Here is a 24,773-nt window from a genome sequence, read left to right as displayed (position 1 = left end):
AAGTATTTCGTTTTCCGCTTTTCTCCTGCTTTTTTAAACAAAATCATTTTTATCTTTTAATGAATCTCTCTATTACCATAAAAAATGCCACTTCCAAAAGTGACATCCTAGAAGTGTCATTCCAAGAATGTCACTTTAGCATAACTAGAAAAATATAAATAATATACATGTATTTTAATTCTCTTCTATCTAAAAGAAATTACTTTATTTCTTAACAACTTGCCTATTTGACATTTTGGTTGAGCTAAGAAGGAGGGCGTAAAGCTCTGTGCTGCCTCTGAAGGATACAGAGAATTGATTTCTTCGTATTTCTGCGGAAGTTCACTAGGCAAGCTACTTGTGTCAAGTCATTATGATAAGATCCAGCAGAAGTAATGCATTAACATTGGTTGATATTGCCAGCAAATTACTGCATGTGATACAAAACAATTTCTGTTCCATTATTTTCAGTTTGCCTTTTCGTAAAGTCAAAATATGCAGAGGAAACCAACATTTGCATGACAGTGTTAGAATTCAGATTGATTCATGACTTTTCACTGCGCAACCCACCCAAACCAAGAGAACCTCACAAATGGCATGCCCTATTCGAGAGGTCTCCGTCCGGACCACATCTATGCGTACCACACATACAGCAGTGAAAAATGATCTTTGAGCTTCCTTCTGTCGCAATTGCAATTTGCCTGGTGTTGCAATCATTTCAGACTGTTAATAAAAACTCCCAAGATCTAAAGAAAAGTTCCAATGGAACATCTAGTTACTATTCCACTGTTTGCAGTAGATGGACTTAGTTACAAGGTCATGGAAGTTACACATGTCCCATTTTAAGTTAAGGTTGTTAATCAAAATGCAAATTATTACTCAATGACAAAACATTTTAAGCCAAAATGGGTCGTTGTTTAGACTGTGTGTTTTTATGTACTTCAATGAGTCATTAAACCTCTGCCATTTCAGAAGAAAAGTACTCCTGCTGAATATTCAGTGCTATAAGCAAGCGTGTAATCTATTTTTTTAAATAACCATTCTAGTAAACTAAAAACATAATGCAATAATGCCAGCAATATGTATGTAGGAAGTGGTGCATATGTGAATAATCGTGTTATAAAAACAGAGCACAATATTCATAATTGTTTTCCTATTTATGTACTAAATACTCCTATCAAAACTGAGTCTTGAGTGCTTGATCACCACTGATGAAGAGTATTATGAATACACTAAAATTACCTTTGCAGGCCATAATATTAGGTTCTCATAAGAATAAATAGTGTCTGAGCTTCATTTGTTTAATACTGGAAGGAGGCAAAGCATTATGTAAGTATTATGAGGTACTGCTACTGTCAAAACTCAAAAGTCTTGGGAACAATAGCTAATGACGAATGTGCCTTTCCCGTGATACTTGGCATTTTCTATGTAATACACTGGCTTCCAGTGACAAGGAAGGCACCCACCCCCCACCCCCTCCAACCCTTCAGCCACTGGTCTCTGCTACTCTCACTGCTGATAGAGAGCGGTACCATAACTTGAGAGTTGTATGTTCCTTTTTGTTTTACACCCTCTTCCTGCTGTCTCAGTCCTCTCCAGCTCACGGTGCCTGGACCAAGCATGGGGTTTCTCTTGCCATGCAAAACCACAGCTCTTCTCTTCGCTCTTCAGGGTGGAAAGGCTCAGCTTCCTCCTCTCTGTCTTTTGAATTTTGCTTGGGGGGCAAAACAAAGAGCAGTAGAAGGAACTTCCACGGTGACCATTCCCCCACTGTCTTGCTAGTAGGGAAAAACCCCAAGGCAAGAATACTGACCCTGTATGACCTTGTACCAATGCAAACAGTATATCTCCAGCCATGGACAAATATGATAATATTAATACCCACAAAAGAGCTTACCAATTGTCAGACATGGCTCTTAGTGATCTCACAATACCCCTATGAAATAGGGTATCATTATCCCCATTTTCCACTTGAGGATACCAGACACAGAACAATTAGGAAATATTTATGGCCTGGGTCATAAAGCTAGCAAGTGGCAGAGTCAGGACATGAACCCAAGGCAGCCTGGATCCAGAGTCCCTGAACACACTAAGCACACACATGCTCTTCCATCCAGCAACACAACCAAAAGTGGCTTGAGCCTATTCATAAAAGAGATAAAAAGTAACCAAGAGTGGTCATTTTAAAACTTCATTCTTTGTCTACCCATCCTCTGATTTTTTTTTTCAATTGTGTGGTCATAGGAAAAGATCTGAATAATTAAATTAAAATTTCACCCTGCAAGTGAACACAGGTCTACACTGGGAGGCCTCAATTCACCCCATCCCTGAAAAACCAGTGCTAGAGCTCCCTCAACCACGCAGCCACTCATTTATTCAGAAACAGGGAAGGCAGGAGGGGTGAGCTGGGGGCCCCTCCCCCCACTTCGGCCCCACCCAATCTTGCCAGTCTTATTCCCAACACCACCATACACTGTGGCTGTGTGAAATCATTCCAGATCGGCCGGGAAACTGAGAAGAGAGGGGAGTATATTTCTTTATATTCTCCCAATTTCTATGTAGTGAGACTCTACTTGCCGGAGAGAGCATCCACTCTCTAGTGGCAAAAAGCAGGATGACATGGGACTCTGAAAATCTCTGGAGGAACCCAGCCACCCTTGCAAATCTGAAAGCACGTAAAGGACAAATAATTAAAAGGAAGTCAGCGATTTTAACAATGATGATTGTCATTGCTGGCTGGTGGGAGAATGAGCATGGGGTGAAGAGGAATACCCTTCCTTACAGACTGTAAAACATTTATGTATTAAAGATCAATCATTTCTTCCTTGCTCCTTTTATATAGTTCTTTGAAGCTGTGCTTAAAGCAGTGAGTCTTGTCATCACTTGGACAAATGTCCTCACTATCAACTAACCTAAACCGTCACCCCGTACTACTGCCCAAGCCCATCCCCACACGCAGTGGCAAGAACTGGTTTGAGGAAATAAACGTGGTTTGCAAACCGGACAAATACCAGAGAACCAGTCACAGGTCCATCTTTGTTTGAAAGACACCCAGAGCAGATAGGCCCTGTTTAGGATTTAGAGTACTTTGTATGCATAAAAACACAAACAAACTAACTGAACTCTTTGAGAGGAAGTATATATTGTATTACTATCCAGGTAATCAGATTAGATGGGCCATGGAAAACACAGCAAGATAGACACCAATTGTATGGATTTTCGTACCTAAATGAGCCATTATTCATTATTCACTGACCAAAGCTTTTCAAAAATATTTTCTAAATTTGGTTTACTGGTGGCATCCTGAATTGTGACCAAAATCCAGCACTGGACTCAGTTTGGCCATATGGCTATGTGTGCCGACAGGAAAACAATGAGCTAAGTACATTAAGGAATTCTATAAAAAAGTTTTCACAAAACAAATGGTTCTTACAGATTTTTTTAGTTCAGAGCCTTCTATAGACAAGCAAACAGACCTGAACTCAAAGAAAGATATCTTGCTCAAAGAAAGATATCTCCTCACCGGACTAAATGAGAGAAATGAGCCTGCTTTCAATATAAAAGCAATGTGGTGGTTTTCTAGTATTTATTAAATATCATGATTATTAATTCAGTCCAGGAAAGTACAAGGCATCAAACCATGTACACTGATACCACAGATCAAATGGCTATCCATAAAATCCTCTAGTCTCTCCACAAGATTTTTGCAAGAGAGTTTTTTGCAATTCTCTTTGAGAACCACGATGTTCTTTTCCCATTTTATTTGGAGATCACGGTTTCTCTTTACAATAGTCCTTTATAGAAAAAGACCACCCATTTTTATTTTGTCTTCTGTAACTGTGGCATGTTATAGACCCAAAGTTTGCCAAAAAAAAAATAAAAACAAAAAACAGTCTCCCTTTTGAAAGTGGATAAAATATTCATTTTCTTTGAGTAAATTTCCTCTTTCAATCCAACCATCTGGTTCTAAATTAAGGTACCCTACTTTGAAATGGGTATGCTTGCCATCTGGCTACCCGAAAGCAGCAATTACTTCAGGTAAATGAACATAAACCTAATTCTTAGCAAGTATATTCTACTAAAGGATACTATGGCATAAATACACACCCTTTTTATCTGCCTGCTATGCACCAACTTGAGGAAAAAATGAGTATGTGTTCGGACTAACGGAGATAATTTACCACTGTGTGTAAACATTTCAAACTAAAGAGAATTTATTTATTCGCAATATTCAACAAGTGGTGAATGTCCCGTTACCCGAATTATCAACTGAAAGTAGAGGAGCGTTGGGTTTCAAGGGAGAGTATGTCCTCTACCTTTCTCCAGTGCACTATGGGAACCAGGAAAGGTTAAGTGTTCCCCGTAGGGGAAAACCAGGTCCCATTCAATACCTAGTGGGGGATAAAACCTTCCAAGGGTGTTAGGTATACAGCAACAGTGAAATCTAATCTTCCTCCCCTCACCCAAATTCTTTCTCTCAGACCTCCCAGAAGTAAACCAAAGAATTAGATTGTCTCCTGGGTATTAATGAGTTATCTCCGTATAGGCTAACTAAGGTGGACTGATTTGTAGTATTGCTCTTTTAAATACTTCCAGTTGCTCTCTGTGACTCCCCATTGGCAGAATAAATATTTATTTTTATTACAAAATTATCCAATAATTAACTTGGCAAAAACTACAACTAAAGACCATGATACTTAATCATTAATCAAATGAAATTTTAAAATGTGCATCTATGTCCTCTTGGAAAAGTGTTTTAAAATATTTTGGGGACGAAGTCATCACTAATCAAAGTCCAAAACTGGCTGAGTTCCTGACATTGGTATGTTTAACAAATTCTCCAAGTAGCCATAGTAACGACAACAATCAAAAAAAAAATTTTAATTGATGTAACGTTCATATAATTGTGAACAGAGACTTCCTTTGCCATATCAACTCCAGTTAGAAACACTCAAGAAATTATCATATTCACTCTGGTATTGAAGGAAAGAAAAAAAAACATAAAGAGAAATGAGGACTTTCTCTAAGATGCTGTTTAGAAACAAAACCATCCTGAGAGCTCCAGAAATGCTGAATCCAGATTTGCTATTGGGATGCAGAATACAGCCACATGTGCTCTAGGTTAAACTTTCAACCAAGTCATTTACATCTTTGGGAGAAAACTGAAGGAGAGAGTTTGAACACAAATATGCACTAGGGGTACAAGAAAACAATTATGGGCCAAGCAGAAACAGCTGGTCTTTTTAAGAGTCCTGTTAATTTGAATGCACTGACCAAAACAAGCTCAGTTCCAACAAATATATTTGGGCATGGCTCAAAAAACAGGATTTGTTGGAAGTACTTATTTCACCAGAGCAAGACTTATCAGTGATATGCAACTCCCACTATTGACATTGTGACATAAGCTTGTTTCCAAACACAACATGCAAATTTGCCTTCTATGCCTTTTCCCCCATATTTGATATGATGGTGGGTTTTAAAATATATATTTATTCTGTATTGTTTAGAATATGTTGAAGGAAGTGGTAGAAGAGGGTTTAAATTATCCACATCTGATCTTAGGAGTTTGAAAGTGAATATTTTATATATTCACTTATAGGAGGCTTCAACTATCACACGACTACTAAAGCACTGGAAAATTTATCTGAGGTTGCTTCATAGCACTCTATAAATAATAAAACTTGTGTTCTCCCATAACACACTGAAATTTCCCAGCCTCCTATACAATAACCTCTTCTGGGAGTTTCTAGCCACCATAAGCCCTGGTCCATCAGAAAACCAAAGTTCAAGTCTCACCTCTCCACTGACAAGCCTGCTGATCTCAGGCACCTGGGGCTGCTCTGAGCCCCAGTTTTCTGCTGTTGTGAAAATCATTTCAGAACAGGAGAGGCTCTGCCAGGGGCATCGTTGCTAATCTCCAACCTGCCTCTACTTCTAAGGTTGTCGATTTCTTTTTTTAAGTTCATTTCGGTTGTTTGCTGGCCCTATAGTCATTTAAGTAATCAAAGTTATTTTAAATGCACTAGATTAGGGCAAAAAGCAAAAATCACTTGTTTATTCATTCAATAATATAAGCTTGAGTGCTGACTACCACAGGACATTCATAATAGCTCATATTTATAGAGGACACTCTATATGCCAGGTATAGGTTTAAGTGCTTTTCGGTTTATTTGCTCATGGACACCCGCAACAATCCTGTGAGGACTGTACTGCTATTACTGTCACCAAGTTAAAACTAAGAGTATGGGCTCTGGAGCCAAACTTCTTGGGTCTAAATCCCTGCTTTGTCAGCTCACTGTGCGACAAATTACTTCTCTGTGCCTCCTTTTCCCCACCTGTAAGACAGGAAGTGTGGACAGCACCTTCCACATAGGGTTCTTGTGGGATTAAGTTAATATATTTTGCTGGATAAGCACTAGAGGTAGTCACTCTCAGGAGCTGGTGACTTAGATTCATCAGCGTCTTCAAGCCTTCGCCACAGCTAGCGTTGCATCTAGGATTCGAACCCACTTCTGTTGGACTCCGAAATCTGAGCTCTAAACAAGTGGTGAAAAGCCCCACAGCCTCTCAGAAAAACAAAAAATAAAATACTGCCCAAACCTAAAAAGCATCAGAGGCACTCATTAAGAAGGCATTTGAGACCCACGGCTAGCTTTCCCTCTTTTCACCACTGGAGTCACTTCCAGAGGCAGTAACTCAAGAACAACAAAAAACTAGAGTCCCTCTGTGTCTGTGTCTAGAGAGCTGGCAGCACCTGCAAGGACATTTCTCCTTGGCATTGGCCATGGCAGCCTCCCCGGAACCCCCGTGGCCCTCCCCCTGCGTCTGTCGCCTGGACCTGATCTTACTCCTCCGAATCTCAACTTGCAGTTTTGGAAAACTTCACGCAGCAGAAGCTCACGCTCTGCTCTCTGCCTGCCAGAGAACGGGCGGGGTGGGCATGTTAGGGGGAGGGAAGGATTTTGCCCTGCACTGCCATCTTACCTGGATGTGCTACAGCCCTGGCCTTTGGCCCTCACGAGTATTTTCCCTCGACGGTATCTTGGCAGGCTTTTGATGTCACCCTGGCATCGCTCAGATTTCACACTACCCTTTAAAAATTGCTGGAGCCATCCTGGCTAAGGAACTTTGACGGGAGGGAGTTCCGCGCCAGAGGAAGGGGTGGCATTCACCGTTTGGCGCTGGTGAGTGTGTGGAGTCGGCAGCTGTGAAAGCCCGGCCATCTGGGGGACCCCAAGGGTTCTGGGTGATGGTCCTACCTCACCTTCGCTTCCTTCACCCACCCCTCGCTTTTCGGTCTCGGAAGCCAGCCCGGTTGCCGGCCGCCCAGCCGTTCGAGCACCCTGGCTGGGTGGGGCGGTGCCCGGCACCGCCTCCCTCCCTACCTTCTCTCCCCGTGGAGCACGTAGGAGCTGCGGAAGAAGCCCAAGAGCTCGTTCTCGATCAGGGCGTTGTAGATGATCTTCAGGTTGTAATTCCTCTGCGCGTCCAGGGTCCTATTCAGCACCACCACCAAGACCTGGGTTTGCGGGTAGAGGAAAAAACCGGCCACCGGGACAGCCCCGGCCACCCGGTCCTCGGCCACCTGCACCTTCTCGACCGCCACCCGGGAGGCGTGCAGCACGACGTAGCGGGTGGCGTTCCGGCACGCGATCTCCACGTTGACCTCGCCGGAGAAGGTGAAGTTCTCCATGAAGGCGGTGAGCATTAGATTGTAGTGCAGCGGCTTGAGGTGGCCCGACAGGCGCAGCTGCGTCCACGGCTGCCACTGCTCCCGCTCCTCCTCCGAAGGCGGCTGGGCGGACGGGGTCCCAGGGGTGGCCTCCCCGCCCGCCTCGGGCTGCGAGGAGTCCCCGCCAGCCTGGTGGTTGCGCCGGGCGGAACCCGGAAGGCTGCCGTTGCCCCCGCGCGCTGGGAAGCCGGCGAGACCGCCGTCGGCGCCCGGCGCTGCGCTAGCTCCGCACTCGTCGAAGCGCAAGCTGAGCAACACGGCGAGCATGGTCACCGCGAGCAGCGCCACGATGGACACGGCGAAGGCCAGCACGAGCCGCTTGTGCACCGTGATGTGGCGCTCGGTTGTGCGGGGTCGCACCCCCACGGAGTCGGTCCACGGGTCCGAGAGCCCCCTGCCGCCGGCCCGGAGCGCGGCGTCGTTCTCCCCCATGGTGGCCGCGAAGGGTGAGCTGTTCTCAGCCCCCTCCTCCTCCTCCTTCTTCTTCCTCTTCTTTTTCTTCTTCTTCTTTTTCTTCTCCTCCTCTTGCTCCCCCCGCTCGCCGTCCAGGGCCATCACAGAGCCTCCTCCTCCTCCCCCGCCCCCTCCGGCACCCCCCGCGGGCGGGCCACCCGGGCCACCGCTAGCGCAGGCATCAGAGAGCGCACGCGGGCCGAGGGCGCGACGCCGGCTGGGACCCTGGAGGCGCTTGCCCAGGTTCTTTTAAGACGGGTTCTGGCCGCAGGCAACAGCAACCTCGGCGCCCCCCATCAGCCCCGCCTCTCTCCGGACACTCGCGGCCGAGGCGCGGGGCGGCGAGCTCTGGGACGCGCCCAACTTAGGGAGCGTCTCACTCGCCCCACCGCGCGCTACTTCTCCGGCCGGCGCGGGGCGCCGGGGCACATGCTGCCTCCGCCCCTGTGCGCCTGCGGCTCCCGGCTCGCCCTCCTCTGCGCCTAGCTCTCGCCTGGCTTTCCGCGGGAGCCTTCCAACGGGTCCCCGGCTAGAAAGGACAGGGAGCGGTGGAGAGGGAAGTTAGGGCTTCCGCTTTCTCTCCCCACTCCAGCGGTAGCGTTCAGTCCTCTGGGTGGGATGTGCTCGAGGCGGCGGCGGCAGCAGCAGAGGAGGCGCCCGAGCCATGCACTCCGCAGCCGGGGGCGAGAGGATGGCCGGGGAAGAAGAGAGCGGGGTGAACCAGGCGGGCGAAGTCCCAGGGCCGCAGAGCTGCGCCGGGAATCTGCCCTGAAGAAGCCGTCTCCTCCAGCCTGGACACTTTAAGCAGCGGTGGCGGCAAACGCCGTGAGGTTGCAGACCGGACAGCGAGCTTCCCTCGTTCCGACGTTGCTCTGACCTCCGGAGATGACAAGTGAGCAAGAAGTGTCCGGTTGGGCCATCCCCTTCAGGTAGATGATGCTCCGGGTTTGTTCTGTATCCCCGTGGGGATCGCCGGAGTGCGTGTGTGCTAGTGCGTGTGCATGTGTGTGCGCGTGTGTGCCTGTGTGTGTACACACAGTCTCCAGGTCCAGATTGCCAAGGCTACTCTGACTGCATTCAGGGACTGAAACTCCCCGAGAACGGCAAAGGAGAGAGCGAGAGAGCGCGAAGAGGCAGGGAAGGCGGGAGGGAGGGGAGCGGCTGAGCAGCAGAGGCAGGCACTGGGAGATTAGAGAGCTTTTCTCCGCTCTGTCACACCAGACACCCACAGCCACAGAGGGGGTTGCTGAGCCGCCTGCAAGAAGTACATTGTAAATCTTAAGCGCAGCCAGCCCGGCAGTCTCCCTTTTTCCCCCAACTCCTTAGCCTCACCGTGCCTCCCGTGAGGGATCCGTGGAACCTTTGGCTATTAACACCGAGTGCAAAGGAAGATCCTGCTGGGGAGATGTGGCTGTATCAGATTTCACATCAGGATCGCCAGAGGATTTGGAGGATTGTATGTAAATTGAAACATTCTCCAAAGCCTGACTACATATATTATGCTGTGTGATGAGTCCAGGTGTGCAGTAGGAAAATAAGGGTGAGCAATGAAGTATTAGAATCCCCCCGAAGTAAAGGCTAAATAAAAGAAGTATTTCCCCCAATGAATAATTTATATTTTTAGATTGGAGAAATTATTAAAATCTAATTCCTACATGCAGTGTAACATCCAGGACCAAAAACTTGAGACTGAGAAAAGCTAGGGATCTGAGCCCCATCACTGGGGACTCATTAGAGCACTGAACAAATAAAATATATCCATGATTAATCAGTTTTTCACTTCACCCAGCCATGATTACTTTTTGCAGTTTTTAGTGTTCTCAGGAAAATTGTTTAAACTTTTTTTAGAACAGTTATCAAGAGGAAGTTTTGCTGATAGCAGGAGCATCAAAACAGGTTGATAGACCGTTGGTTGGTTATGGACTTCTAAGTTCACTGAGGGTTCATAGTGCAGAGTGTATATGAGTATATGGGATATGCAACCCTCGGGATTTGTGTGAAAAACTTGAATTGGAGCAATATTCAGAAAACAGCCACACCACAGGTAACAACTAAGAGGCAGGAGTCTCTAGTTTTTAATAAAACAAAGTGTGACGGACTTCAGAGTCAATAAAAAGAAGTAATTCCTTTTTACATGTTTCTTTCACATCTTCAAATCCTGAAGGCATTTTAAAAATCATGTCCATAATTATTTTTCTTACCAAAATGAATGTTAAATGCTCCTGGCTTTGTAGTCCTGAAAATATACAACTAAAATATTGTATTTGGCTTTAAAAGCATGACCAAACAGAAGAGATGGAATACACATCAACTTTAGCCTGACAACCACTGAAAACACAGCCCTGCTCAATGAAGCTCTTTGCTATTTATCCCCAGATGGGATACATTCCCAATGCCATACATTCTAAAGGTCCATTTGAATCATTTTTAAATGATGATGAAAAGAAGTGCCAGGGTGGGATTTTTTTTTTTTTAAGCATGTTGTATGTGGGCCGTTAGCAACAGACCAAGGGAAATGCCACATTCTGTTCAAGTTACTTTTTTCTGCTCTGTTTTTAAATCTCCATGCTCTTGCTGTCCATATGTATCTGGCTGTATGCATTTTAAGAGTTGAGGAGTTGGGACTTGTTAGTTTGTTTTCACAGAATCAGGAAATATGGTATAGGCAGGCAAAAAGCCCTGCATGACTCTTAGCAGGTCACCAGACTTCCCTGATCTCAGAGTACTAATCTGGCAATTCATCATTATTGACCTAAAATCCATGGATTCTACTCACTGGGATTATCAGAGGGATCTGGAACCCTGAGAAGTTTTAGAATCACTACCTCAATGAAGAGTTCATCCACTGAGGGATCTCTAAGACCTTTCTCTAAAATGATTTATTAGTCAAGAAAAGATTCAAAGAAGAAAGATATTTTAAAATCTTATTTGTATTTTATTGAGGCGTTTATGTACTTCTGAATATTACTACAAGGCAACTCTGAAATATTTGGGAATTTAAGTATATGTTTACCAATTAGTAAAGTCAGTACTGCCTGTGATTAAATTAGTAGATGGATTCTTTCTGAAACCCAAGTGGGGCAGACTCAAGCTTATTAACACAAAGTGGACACAGCTTATTAAAATATTGATTCCCTTAAAATGTAACTTTATCCAGTAAACTTAATATTAAGTGGGTAAATATTTCTTCCTCTCATATCAATGTTACAAAGGGTCCCAGTAAGTCTTATTTTAATTTCTGAAGGTATATAGCACCCTTCCCCTGAGAAGCAAGCACTTTGTAAATTGTTTTTTTAATATTGTTTTTCTAGCATTCTACCCTCAAACCAAGAAAAAAAAAAAAAGAGGCAAAATTTCAGAGTGTGTACCTGACAAAAATATTAGAGAGATGACTCACTAATATTTCCATAAAGAAGTTGCCTTCAGTGTTGTCGACTGGACATAGTTTTGACTTTGCTAAAAGCTAGAGCCATTTAGTAGGATGAGACTTTCCAAAGTGCCCAATGTTCCTCTCAGAAACATTTTTATTGCTGGGAGAATTTTATGGTTGTTTCTTTAGCTAACATGTGTCTTACAGTCATTTTGTAGCCATATTTGATTTAGGGACTTGTAAAAGTGTGAACATTTAATATACACGAAGCCAACAAAGTTACGTTTAATTAAATCTACCCCTCGGTCCTGTAAATAATCAAAATGAACTATCTACAGTAAATGCACTCGCCCAGAGTCTTTACTCTTCGATTGTTGACACCAGAACTGCTTTTTTTCTTTCACTCTGCTTTGAACATAGAGGCACAACTTAAGTGTCCTTAAGTACGCAGTCCTTCAAGTGTGATTAGCACTTCAAATGCAGAAGCCCCTTGGCTTAGAAGAAAGAGCTAAATCCCATGTGCCCTCACCTCCCTATATTACCTTAACCTAGTTATTTTGGAACTCAATTTCTTGATGTGTTAATATAATAGGACTTAGGTAGCTCAGAGGTCTCTTCTGGTTCTCAAAGTCTATGAAAGAAATTCCAAAGCTAATACCCTAGTCTCTTTATGCTCTCAAGTGATTTTTAATTAATCTTCTCTATTGAGAAGCCAAAAAAAAATCAATTAAAAACTCAAAAGTTCAGTGGGTAAAGAGACTTTATAAGAATACACTGTATTAGCAAAAACATGATGGGGTTGGGGGGGTTGGCAGAAAACAAGCCCCACCACTCTGGCAGTGAACAGAACGGATATATCTTCTGAGTGGGATGTGTTCCTGAAGACCCCACACAATTAGAGACCAATGCTGACAATCAATGGCAGAATCCTGTTTACTAGCTGAAGTGGTGCCGCCATGTGGCAATTATAAAAAGGCAGTTTGAAATTGGAGATTGTGTTAATTTTTTCTTAAGTAGGCTCCATGCCCTACGTGGGGCTTGAACTCACAACCCTGAGATCAAGAGTCGCATGCTTTACTGATCCAGCCAACCCGGTGCCTGGAGACTGTGATAATTTGATGAAATTTTTAATTTGAGGAAACTCACCTTACTGCAAACTTTGTTTATATTTTTATATTGCATCATTTCAGAATTTCATACCCTTGAGTCACTGCATCTGCTGACATTGTTGAGGGGTTTCATATAAGAAATACTCTTCTAGATAGAATATTCTTCAAGATCTTAAAGAGGGAAAGAGAAGAATTTTTTAAAATGAGCCGTAATTGAGACAGTGCAATTTTTTCATGATGTCTGTAGTTTGCCAAGTACAATTAACACCTTGATTTAACTGTTAGTTGTCTGACCTCTATTTATTTAAAAATGTTAATCTGAAAGGAAATTATATCTAAATTTGATTATGTTTCTTTTTCTCACAAAAAAATCTGTAAAATTATCAAGTTTCTTTTAAAAAATAAAACATTCCCTAACCTGTTTAATATATTACTACATGTTGTCAGTCCTAGGAAAGTCTCAATAATTACAGTTTCACCAAAACAGGAACAAGTCTTATAGAAAGACCCTCTCTAGATGGCAAATATAAAGAAAAGTACAACCAAATCTCCATAGTGTCATTCCCAATTCCGGCAGTAAGTGTTATATCCAGAGAGGAGAGAATTAGGATCTCAAGAAAGTTGTATTGTTATTTGTGGGCTCTAACACGAGGTTAAAACTCTTCAGTGCTCACTGTGGGCTCTTTGGTTTATGATCTCAGTAGGAAGTTTCCATAAGAAGGCAAAAAAATGTGTCATGGAAATGTTTACAGTTTATTCATGAAACCTGAAAACATAATATGTGCCAAATTCTGCAAACAGAATAGAAATTGGGTAACTTTCTGGATATGTTTCTGTTGAACTACTCAATTTGCTAGTAGCTCGAGAAATCGAAATAGCAGGGGCGCCTGGGTGGCTCAGTCATTAAGCGTCAGACTCTTGGTTTCAGCTCAGGTCATGATCTCAGGTCTTGAGATCAAGCTCCTCATCACACTCCATGTTCAGCGGCAAGTCTGCTTGAGATTCTCTCTCCCTCTGCCCCTCCTCCTCTCCCCGCTCTCTCTCTTTCTCTCTCTCTCTCTAAAATAAATAGGGGCGCCTGGGTGGCACAGCGGTTAAGCTTCTGCCTTTGGCTCAGGGGGTGATCCCGGCGTTATGGGATCGAGCCCCACATCAGGCTCCTCCGCTATGAGCCTGCTTCTTCCTCTCCCACTCCCCCTGCTTGTGTTCCCTCTCTCGCTGGCTGTCTCTATCTCTGTCAAATAAATAAATAAAATCTTTAAAAATAAATAAATAAAATAAAATAAATAAATAAATCTTAAAAAAAGAAAAAGAAATCTGAATAGTAAACATACCAATATAGCTTTTACCATGAATTTAAGTTGCTCAAATCCATGTTTCTAGATAAATATAGTAGGAAGAATTAAGAATAATCATAGCTAAGATTTTTCAAAGTGCCCATCTTGCACCAGGTATTTGTCTAAGCACTTTATGTTATTTTATTTAATCATGAAAATAAATCCGTAGGTGGGTGCTGTTACTTCCCCCATTTGACAGATGAAGAACTTGAGGCTTAGCGAAATGAGACACCTTGCCCAAAGGCATCTAATTAGTGGGTGGCAGAGCTGGAATTCCAAATTAGACACCGTTACTTCATCACCTGTGCACTTAAGCAGCATGTCATGCTACCGTCTGAAAATCAGCCAGATGTGAACTATCCACCTGCAGATCGATATTTGCTGCACAGTGGTGAAGTCAGTGCCAGGCAGGGTGCTAGAGGTGTAGCACTGAGCCAAACAGCCATGATCTCCACCCTCTTTGGAGGGTGCAGTGCCTGGCACATGATAAGTGCCACATGAGTGTTTATTGAATGAGATGAATAGGGGCGTCTGGGTGGCTCAGTTGGTTAAGCATCTGCCTTCAGCTCAGGTCAGGATCTCTGGGTCCTGGGATGGAGCCCCACATTGGGCTCCCTGCTGAGTGGGGAGTCTGCTTCTCACTCTCCCTCTTCCTCTCCCCTCCACTCATGCTCTCTCTCTCAAAGGAATAAATAAAATCTTTTTTAAAATAAAATGAATGAGATGAGCAGAGAAAATGTAGTATGATCCTGAGTAGAATAACAATTATAATTTTATAAAATAATGACAGAGATGGGGCGCCTGGGTGGCGCAGTCGTTAAGCGTCTGCCTTCGGCTCAGGACCGTATCCCGGAGTTATGGGATCGAGCCCTACATCAGGCTCCTCCGCTATGAGCCTGCTTCTTCCTCTCCCACTCCCCCTGTTTGTGTTCCCTCTCTCACTGGCTGTCTCTATCTCTGTCAAATAAATAAATAAAATCTTTAAAAAATATATGACAGAGAAAAAAGGAGAGCATTGTTCATCCTGGGTTGAGAAGTAAGTAGTTGAAAGAGTTGACTATAGCTTATTTTCATATTGCAGAACCAGCAGTTTATATGCCTTAGAAATCTTACCTCTTGAATGCATTAAAAAATGTATCTTTGACCCAGGCTTATTTGACAACTCAAATTTACATGATTTGAAGGGTGCCTTGCCTCTTTGAAACCACAAAAATTATCTGCTTCAAAGGCACACATATCAATATTAATGTAAAGTCTCATGAAGACATGAAATACCCCTTTTTATTTCTTCTATAGGTACCTCCTTATACATGTTTTTTCTCTCTTTCCCAACCATTTATTTACTCTTCTTCCATTTAACAATAAAATATATTATTTATCTCTTAAAATCTACACTTCCTACGCTTGACTGCACCTCTCTTTACACCTACACTTTACTGATATGTAAATGTTTATCACTGTAGCTCTTTAAATGAGGTAATGACGGTATTTTCTTAAATTTGAGCAGCAAATGATCATTGTAAGTGGGTTGATAAATTAGGAGAAATATAATGAAGTTTTTCTCTTTTAGATAATGAAGTCATATACTTGTGAGTTTTTGAAAGCTGATTCTGATCTACAGTGTTTTTTTTATTTTCAATAACAGAATACAAAATATATAACATATAGTTTTGCTGAGTCAGTATTCTAGTCAAAGACAATTATTTCAAGTGAGAAACACATCTTCTGTTAGAAAATTTTTCACAATATCTAAAGAAATCATAGTAAAAATTAAAATTGCATTATTTTTCAACTCATTGAATCCCTACTTTGAAACTAAGAAGAAAGATGAAGCACAATATTTTTCTTCAAGTTTTAGACCTGTGAATGAATACCCTCTCTCTTAACCATGAACTGAACAACAGCTCTCGTTTTTTGGTCTATACCTTCTCCTTGCTCATACGGAGCACGTGGCACTGTAACCAAGGCTCCCCCGTGCATCTTTACTTTTAGGGTTAGGTACCAAGGCTATGCCAATGTCATGCCATCCTTTCTTTCTCTATACATGGTTTTCTGGGCACATTTCCCCATTCACATCCAGGGAGTACTCTACTGCCTGCCTTGAAAGTTAGGTGAAATTTTATATTTCAGGATTTAGGAATTATTCTTAGAATTTAAACAATTAAGACTTTGGCTAAAATGCCTTTTCCTTGGTGCTTTAAAAAAGTTATTTATAAACTATTACTACAAATACTAAAAGTCTAAATAAGTCATTACTTTATAAATACTATAACGTTAACAAGTTTTTTTACATTTCCATTAAGAATATATTATATTTACATTATATTTTTTACATTTATATTTATATGTAAGTGCTAGGCACTGTATAAAACATAAAAAAGAAATGTTCATAATTTATAACCGTACAGTGGTCATGGAGTCTGCATATGGGGGGGGGGGAACTTCCCTACAAAAGAACTACATTGAAATATTCAAACTACTAACTTTTGAAAACAACCAACCACTTGATTAAATGAATCTTCTTTACTCCAAAAAGTCTGTAAGAAAAAAGCAATGAACTTGAATATCAATGTTTTGAGTTATTAGCATATTAAAATGTGGATGATCATTGCATGAAATAGGTTTAGTTCTCATCCTAGACTCAATTTAGTATAAAAGTTCCCTGTGATCACTTTTGTCACTTTTCTCTTTAGTGCCATCTTGTGGGTTAGCCAGTAACAATAAGTATATAAGGTTTTGAGTTGGGTTTTTTTTTCCCGTGCTATGTTAAAGCTCCTTAGAAAATATTGCAGTAAAACTCAGATGCGAAGCAATTTCTTTGTTTTCTCAGAGAAGCAAGCACTTCACTAGAAGATATTTGCCATTATCCGGCAATTGACCATTCCAGACACCAGAACAGTTTCTCAAAGTTTGGAAAGACTGGAGTCTACACAAAAATTGATACTCGTTTAGAGGATAATCACCAAACTTATCTTGGATAACATAAGTGGCAAGCTGTGACTTGTGATTTTTCCATAAGAAAAATGTTTTCCAAACTCAGTGTCGTCATTTCTACAACAGCGTCCCAGGAGAATTGATCCGAGGTGATTCGAAACACTGCCTAATCCTGTTGTAGAAGCAGCCCCCGTATCTTCTTCAGACATGTACGCAGCTAATTTCTAGCATCATACTTAATTTGCATTGCACTACCTTACTTAAGTTTACTGTTTAATTATGCTGAAGTTATGAGGGAATAAGGAAAAAATTAGTACAGTATGCTGAAGCGTCTCTTTTATTTGAGACACACAGGAAATGTGTTCTGTGTTCGCTAACATTCTCCATATACTGGGGATGCTATAATAATCTTTTGAATAACCAAACAAAAAAGAATAGTTTGTCCTCTTTTTGAAACACCTAAGTATGTTAGAATTTATTGCTAAGTTTTTTGTGGTATGATGAAGAAATACATTTTGAAATTGCGTTTATGGAGTCGTTTCAGAGCAAGTGAAAATCATGTATTCTGGTCACTCTGAAAGTGTAAATTCCATATCTGAACTCCTCCTGCCCTATTAGGAGTTAAAGGTTGTACTAGGTGTTATTCAAAAAGTAATTTCCCCTAAATGTGCAATAAAGCCTCAGATTTGACCTATAACCTGAGTATCATAATCTATCAGTTATCTATCCTGGAAGCACACCACCAACAAAAAAAATAATTTAAGTATTTTTATAGGCTTGCTAAAATCTTATTATAGAACCAAAGTAGTTAAATAGTATCAAATAAGGCTGCAAAAACTTTAGAATTTAACTCCCTTGTCATTTTTTAACTTCAGCAAGTCGTATGTCTCTCAAAGTAGTATATTGTGCTTTCCAATTCAGGAAATGTATTTAATTGTTAATTTTTACACCCTTAGATAGTTGAATTTTTCCATGACATTCTGACACATAATCAGTTTCCCATGGACTTGGTACAGGAGCAAATTGAAAGGTGCCTTAGAATAGCAACATTCAATCTATGGTCCTCCATTTAACCTTTGTATGACTATCATTAAACAAGTTCTTGTTCTTAGAATTTATCCTAAGAAACAAAACCAAAAAAACTAGGGCAAGGGCTTTCTTCTCTGGGGACCAAGAAAAGTTGTGACCATTTTTTCTACTCCTGCTTCACCTTTAGCTTTAATAATGAAGGTGTGTCTTCCCTCACTTTAAGCTGAGTAAACTGCCATGCAGTGCCATCCAGAAGACTCCTTGGACACGTGTGTTGGCCATGGTGGGGCTGCACCATATTCAAATAAGCAGGACCTCCATTCACTGTACAACGTAACTCTAGGAATGAATTTTAGCCTCTTCTCATTTTTATTATATTCATGTTAAACATATGGGGTTGGTTCTTTTTTAAAGATGTTATTTATTTATTTGACAGAGAAAGAGCATTCACAAGCAGGGGGAACAGCAGAGGGAGAGGGAGAAGCAGGCTCCCCACTGAGCAAGGAGCCCGATGCAGAACTCGATCCCAGGACCCTGGGATCATGACCTGAGCCTAAGGCAGATGCTTAACGGACTAGGCCACCCAGTCGCACCCATATGGGCTTTTTTAAACAAGTTACAAAGCAACAAAACATATTTCATATCTACTCTGTTACAGATTCCAAATTAAGCATATCCTGATTAATTGGGCTACATTATACACCAAGAGCCTTTCCCTTTAATATCAAAAGGCTTTTATGATCTCTATTCAGTTCCTCTTAAAGTGAGATGGAGCAAAATATTTTCTTGACATTTCTGAGAATTTCGGTTTCAGTTTCAAAGGATCATGTATTCCTTTAATCTTCCAATGTGGAAAAGTAATGAATATCGACTCGTTTTTAGAAGTGCTAACATTCAACTAGGTAAACTTAGTAAGTGATAGTTATTAATGTTCTCTTTTGTCTTCTAGACAGAAAATCAAAGCTATTTAAAGTAAAGGATGTGTTTAAAATCCATGTATGTCCAGAAGTTAACATTAATGTTTACAAACACTTTCTGTGGTCATAAGTCTTATTTGTGTGTGTGTCTTTATTCATCTATATCTATCTGGAAAGATATAGATACAAATAGATGAGAAAAGTATATATGTTTCTATATGGTCTGAATAGGTGTTTTATTTGTCCCTGTGCTAACCTGCAAAGTTATAAAGCGTGCAAATAGTTCTCTGTGCCTCTCTGTTTTCCGTGCTTGCCATGATAGTCAAATTAAACTGCTGGCATGACAGTCATCCAAATATATAATTCTAAAACTGTGATTATAGGATCATTTCTTTATTTCTGTGAGATTTACCTGTAGTAATTATCTGTTCAGTGTTCAGAGCTCTATAGCAGTTCTCTTTTAAATGTTCAGAGCAGGAGCTATACCTTCTAGGATGGGCAAATAATCAAGTCCTAGCAACATTATGAAATATAATCCACATTATGAATTGAACAGAATGAGCCCTCAGATCTGATTGCCTAAGGCTCAAAATGTTAATGCTCGTGACACACCTCATACGTTTTAGCAAGTTGAAATGGCATTAAAACAAGAGAATGAATTGTGACCTTGACCTTAGTCTCACTTCACTGGCCTTTCTGTGCCTGCTGACCTGAGAGGAGAGTTTCTGCTCTGCAGATACAGGGCTGGTTGCAGATCTTCACCTCCTATCTGTTCCCACAATTCCAAAAAGGATCGGCCTGAGGAATTTTATCTTCTCATGTTCCATTGTGAACTGACTTAATTAAATTTTTCCCAAAGTGCAACATTCTCCAGTTCTTTCTATGGAGAGCAAATTGAGGAGACATAGAAACAGGTCTAAATGAAGTGCTTTTTTTTTTTTAATTAATTCAAACAATAACGCCATGAAAAAGCACTTTGAATTTTTCAATTCCCAGGCAATTGGTTCTAAAAAGAAAACCATTCTAAATTATCCACATGCCCTCATTTATTAGTCTAGAGCTCTTGCCCAAGGAATTCTTTGCAAAGGTAAATATATAGAACATCATGGTGATTTACTTGCTTTTCTAATATCTTTTGCCCAAAAACTATAGAACCAAAAGCATGGCAGCAAAGAGAAGTGACTATAAGAGAAGGCTCACTAATAAATAAGAAGTAACTAAAAATAAAGATAAAAGAGCCAAATCCCATTTTTAAAAATCAAATTTTGTTGAAGGTAAATGCCACAGACATCACTGCTTATTTATTGATAATGACTTAAGAGTAATCTGTAATTTCTTCTAATCCTCAAAATAGGTTTCTGCCAGTCATGTTATCTCCTGGGGAGAAGTGTCTTATGAAATTACCACTTGATTTTATAAAGTCCAGACAACCTCTTAAACAAAACAGAATACCCTTCATTTGCCCAATAGCCAGTCACAAACATTAAGATAATGAACAGTCAACAAAATAATAAGTTAGCAATGTTGTAACTGAAAGATAATTCACACCCTTTGGAACCCAATCCAGTACCATCAAGAAGATCCAGAAAAATACAACCAGTAGAGGCACTGGTTTTGGTTTTTGTGTTTTGTGTTTGGTTTTTTTGGTTTTTTTTTCAAAAAGCCATTATCTACTGTCTTGGTACTTATTTAACAGTTCAGGTAGGGGGAGCGGAATATCCAAAGTCTTATCCAAAGCGGAATACATGCAAAGTCTTATCTAAATCTTTATTAAATTGTGCCTTTCAAATACATGACATATTGTGTGAAATGGGTTGTTAAGTATTTAGAAATGACTTTCCAACTCTTATTAACCTTATGGAAAGCAATTTAGCAACAGCTGTCGAAATTCACAAATCTAAAAACTACAGTAAGACTTCTGAGATATCCTTTATTGTAACTGTTGGAGTGACTCTCTTCTGTTCGAATAAAAGCTTCCTCAGGGCAGGAAACACATACATGCATTTATGTATCCATAAAGCAAGCAAAGTCTTTGGGATATACTGAAAAATTAATAAGCGTATGTTGAATGAATGCATGCTCCATTCAGTAGTATCGTCATCAGCTTCTTGGTCCCTTCTTCCTCCTTCCTCTCTTTGGAACACTCCTTGGCCTCTATGCCTGGTGAGGGTACCCTTCAGCATGGCCTACTATGAATTGCCCCAGTGAGCCACCCTATTGGGTTTTCCCATGACCAAGACCCTAGCGCTGGCCTAGGAACATGGAATCAGAGTACTTATCCACATTTTTGAGGGAACCTTACATAGGAGTTAGATTCTGAAATTGTCATATAAAGTGAAAAGCCCCTATGGTCAAATATGCCCTTGAAAATCCCCTAAAACTGGGGTCAAAAGGCATTAACGATAGTTTTGTGTATCCATTCTTATATAGAAATATATACATATAGATGTAAGTGTAAAGTATGTACAATAATACAATATTTTCAGTATTTTTAATTCAGTTGAAGTTGAGTAAAATACCAATATGCTGTGACTCCACTGTTGTAACAACACTGCTGCCAGTTCACTACCATGTTTCTATGATGCCAAAATAACCAGCCAGTGCAAAAAGTCCAGTTAAAAACAAGGGTAATGCCTGCCTGCCTCTGCAGCAGGTAGGATCCAGGGCTCACACAGGGTGAGCTTCTGAGCAGGTCAGAGACCCAGCAGGATTGGACGATTAGCTACACACACAGGGAGTCGGGATTTTTAGTACTGGAAAAAGAACATACAAGTTTGGAAAGGGGAAAAAGTTCAGATGAACCCTGTGAGGTTGGATCATTGGATTAGAATTGGAAGAGTAGATATAAACTTATGGTTTTGTAAATATCTAGAGAGATAAAGATATTTACGTGCGTGTGTGTGTATTCATTAAGAGGACCTGAGAGTAATAACACCTAAGTAGCAATGAGCAAACTTAATGCCCAAGTCTTGGTTTCTAAATACATCTTTCCAGGGCTCACTGCAAATTCTAAGGGAGGAGCAGGAAAGAATAAGATGAGCTAGGAACATATTACTGTGCCAGAAAATAAGGAAGTTCTCAAAAGAATAATAGAGACATAACCAACTAACACAGAAGCCACATTGAAAAAACTCCCACTTACTAAATCTAGAACAATTTGAATATTGAAATTAAAAAATAACAGTAGTGGATTATAATCCACTGAATAAAATATTAATCCATGAATCTACACTGATATAATAATAGATAAACAGGAAGAAAAGAAAGCTTTTTTGGATTAGAATTCCAATAACTAAATACAGGAGGAATTCAGGCAAGACACATGAATGAATGCTAAAATTAGTGGATGAAAATAGGATGAGGAACAGGCTCTTACACAGTCTTGATGTCTCTCTCTACAAAAAGTTTATTAACTATAAAAGAAAAGAAAAATTTTAGTGGAAAAATCTAACAGACACTATCTGAATCAAATGTCCAAAGTTAACATTACCAGTCATGGGCCAAATCAATACCATGTGCCACTTGATAGGATGCAATGAGAACACAACATCACTTCTTTCATACTTCAGCAAGGAAAAAATTCACAACCTGGTTATAATCAGGAAGAAATGTCAGACAAACAGAACTTTAGAAAACTTCTATAAAATAACTGACCTTCAAAAATGTCAAGGTCATGAAAGTAAAGTAGAGACTGAGGAACTCTTCCAGACTGAAGGAGGCTGGAGGGACAGGACAATTGAGTACAATGCATAGTTCTGAACTGGACCTTTTCGTATAAAGATACTATTAGAACAACCGGCAAAATTTGAGCCAGGGGTCTGGAAGAAGGCATTAAGTTTGCGCTATTAATGCAACTCTTCTGAGAGTTTGAAATTATTTGAAAGTAAAAAGTTAAAAAAAAAAAAGTCCAGGCTCATTAGTACTTTTTTAAACTCCCAATGTGCAGCTCCAAATTTACACAAGCCAGGAAAGGAACATTGGTTGAAAAACAGTAATAACAGCACCCATAACATGTCAGAGAAGATGAACTAATCATATGATGTCAACCAACCAATTTTTTCACAATGCTTTTTGGGTTTTATCTACTCTCCCGGCATCCCAAGGGCACCAGTTTTGCTCGTTCACATTTTTCCTTTGATATATCCCATGCACCCATTTTAAACACAGCAAAAGATATTTTGAGAATCCCTTTTGTGACTGCTTTTATTTTTTTTTCCTCTTTGTCTTCCCTTTCTTCCTTCATTTATTCATTTTGGAAGCAGCATTCATCCTATTAGAAGAACCCATCCTAACATAAATTACCTTGCCTCACCCCCTTGACAAAGGAGCAGCTGATAAGTCAGAAGAGAGAAGCACCATTATGCATCGACCCTTCTTCATCCAGCCAGCAGTCTGTCACGCCTGTTCTTCTTTATCGCTATTTTCCTCCTTTCTTCCCTGGACCAGGAATGTAAAATTGTTCTTGAAATTAATTAATAGAAGTGAGGGGTGCCTGGGTGGCGCAGTTGTTGGGCTCAGGGTGTGATCCCAGCGTTCTGGGATCGAGCCCCACATCAGGCTCCTCTGCTAGGAGCCTGCTTCTTCCTCTCCCACTCCCCCTGCTTGTGTTCCCTCTCTTGCTGGCTGTCTCTGTCAAATAAATAAATAAAATCTTTAAAAAAAATAACAGAAGTGAGCCTCCAGTAGCTGTTCTTGCCCTATGATCTAAAGTACTCAAACCCCTCACTTAAGATATAAAAAGAAAGGAAATCAGGACTGGAAACATACCCCCTTTCTTAACTCTATTTTTTTCTTTTTCTTTTTCTTTTTCTTTTTTGTTTTGTTTTACCATCTGAACCATCTTTCCCTGCATTAAGTCAGCTATGAAACAGTCTGCCACTCGAAACAGCACTTGCCAGGAATATTGGAAATTGTTAGAAGAACCTTCAAAAGATCTAAATTCAAATTACCTTAACTACAATTAAAATAGCCGCCGTTCTGTAGTAATGACAGGAGAGGTGGAAAGAAGACAACAAAGAGATGGTCTAAGATGTCAAGCAACACTCACAGAATACCAGAAGCATCTGAGAAACAACAGCCTCCAGTTACATTTGCAGAGATAGTTTTGTTCTCCTGTCAAAACCTGCCCCACAAAAACTTAGAAAACAGACCATCAAAAGCCACGTGTTTTCCTCCTGTAGTCCCTCTGATTTAATGATGATGATGATGACAAAAACAAAGCAACTAAGCCCCTAAGCAGCCCTATTTGTGGCATCATGAAAACCACTGCTAACATCTTCATTCCCTTGGAGATCTCTGTAGTCAAGAAGTATTGCAACTTAAACTGCATACCACATTGATTGCTCATTTCCTGTGCTGCAGTGTTCACACACAGTTTGTATGAGAGCTATTGCTTGATTTCATCCAGTAGCCCCTCTCATTCAGCTGGATCTCTGTGCTGAAGAGAATCTTGGGTCTATGTTCTTCTAGCCCAGAGTCTGCCCCCACACCTCTCAGAGGACTATGGCTTTCCTTAGGCACTACGAGTACCACAAGGAGGGAACTGGGATGTGTTCCCCAACTTACATCAATCTCTTTTCAGTATGGCCACTAATGTAAGTGTTAAATCGTAAGGTTTCTTTTCTGAAACTTGTCCCAAGGTTGTCATCCCTGTAATTTATTTATTGACTGATTCACTCTTTTGGCTAACATTTATTGAGAAGCAAGAGTGCAGCAGGTACTGCTCTTGGAATAGTAAACAAAATGGATTAAAATTCCTGACCTCATGGAGCTCGCATTCTAATATGGGAGACAGACAATGAAAAAAAATTTAAGTAAACGAGAATAAGAGAAGGGATATAGAGAGTGTATATCCAGGAAGAGAGGTTACAATATTGAACAAAAACTTGTAGGAAGTGAGATGTGTACATCATT

At 40.8% G+C, this 24,773-nt stretch overlaps 1 protein-coding gene and 1 long non-coding RNA gene across 3 annotated transcripts in view; one reads left to right on the top strand and one right to left on the bottom strand.

Annotated features, from left to right (window-relative positions):
• Positions 1 to 8,820, bottom strand: part of TRHDE (thyrotropin releasing hormone degrading enzyme) — a 367,482-nt gene extending 358,662 nt beyond the window's left edge. For both annotated transcript variants that reach the window (XR_004620882.1, XM_034644164.1), the window contains exon 1: positions 7,365 to 8,820. Coding sequence is in view for 1 of the 2 variants with exons in the window: in XM_034644164.1 (XP_034500055.1) it covers positions 7,365 to 8,266 (902 nt within the window). In the remaining variant the exon portion in view is untranslated. The remainder of the gene's footprint in view (positions 1 to 7,364) is intronic.
• LOC117796399 overlaps positions 8,034 to 24,773 on the top strand; it is a 29,774-nt gene continuing 13,034 nt past the window's right edge. Inside the window, exons 1-2 of the long non-coding RNA XR_004620883.1 lie at positions 8,034 to 8,157; positions 8,757 to 9,093. This is a non-coding gene — a long non-coding RNA (uncharacterized LOC117796399). The remainder of the gene's footprint in view (positions 8,158 to 8,756; positions 9,094 to 24,773) is intronic.

Source organism: Ailuropoda melanoleuca, chromosome 15 (assembly GCF_002007445.2).
Source record: "Ailuropoda melanoleuca isolate Jingjing chromosome 15, ASM200744v2, whole genome shotgun sequence".
Taxonomy (NCBI): Eukaryota; Metazoa; Chordata; class Mammalia; order Carnivora; family Ursidae; genus Ailuropoda; species Ailuropoda melanoleuca.
The sequence above is the reverse complement of the archived record's forward strand: the minus strand, read 5'-3'. Positions and strand labels throughout refer to the sequence as shown.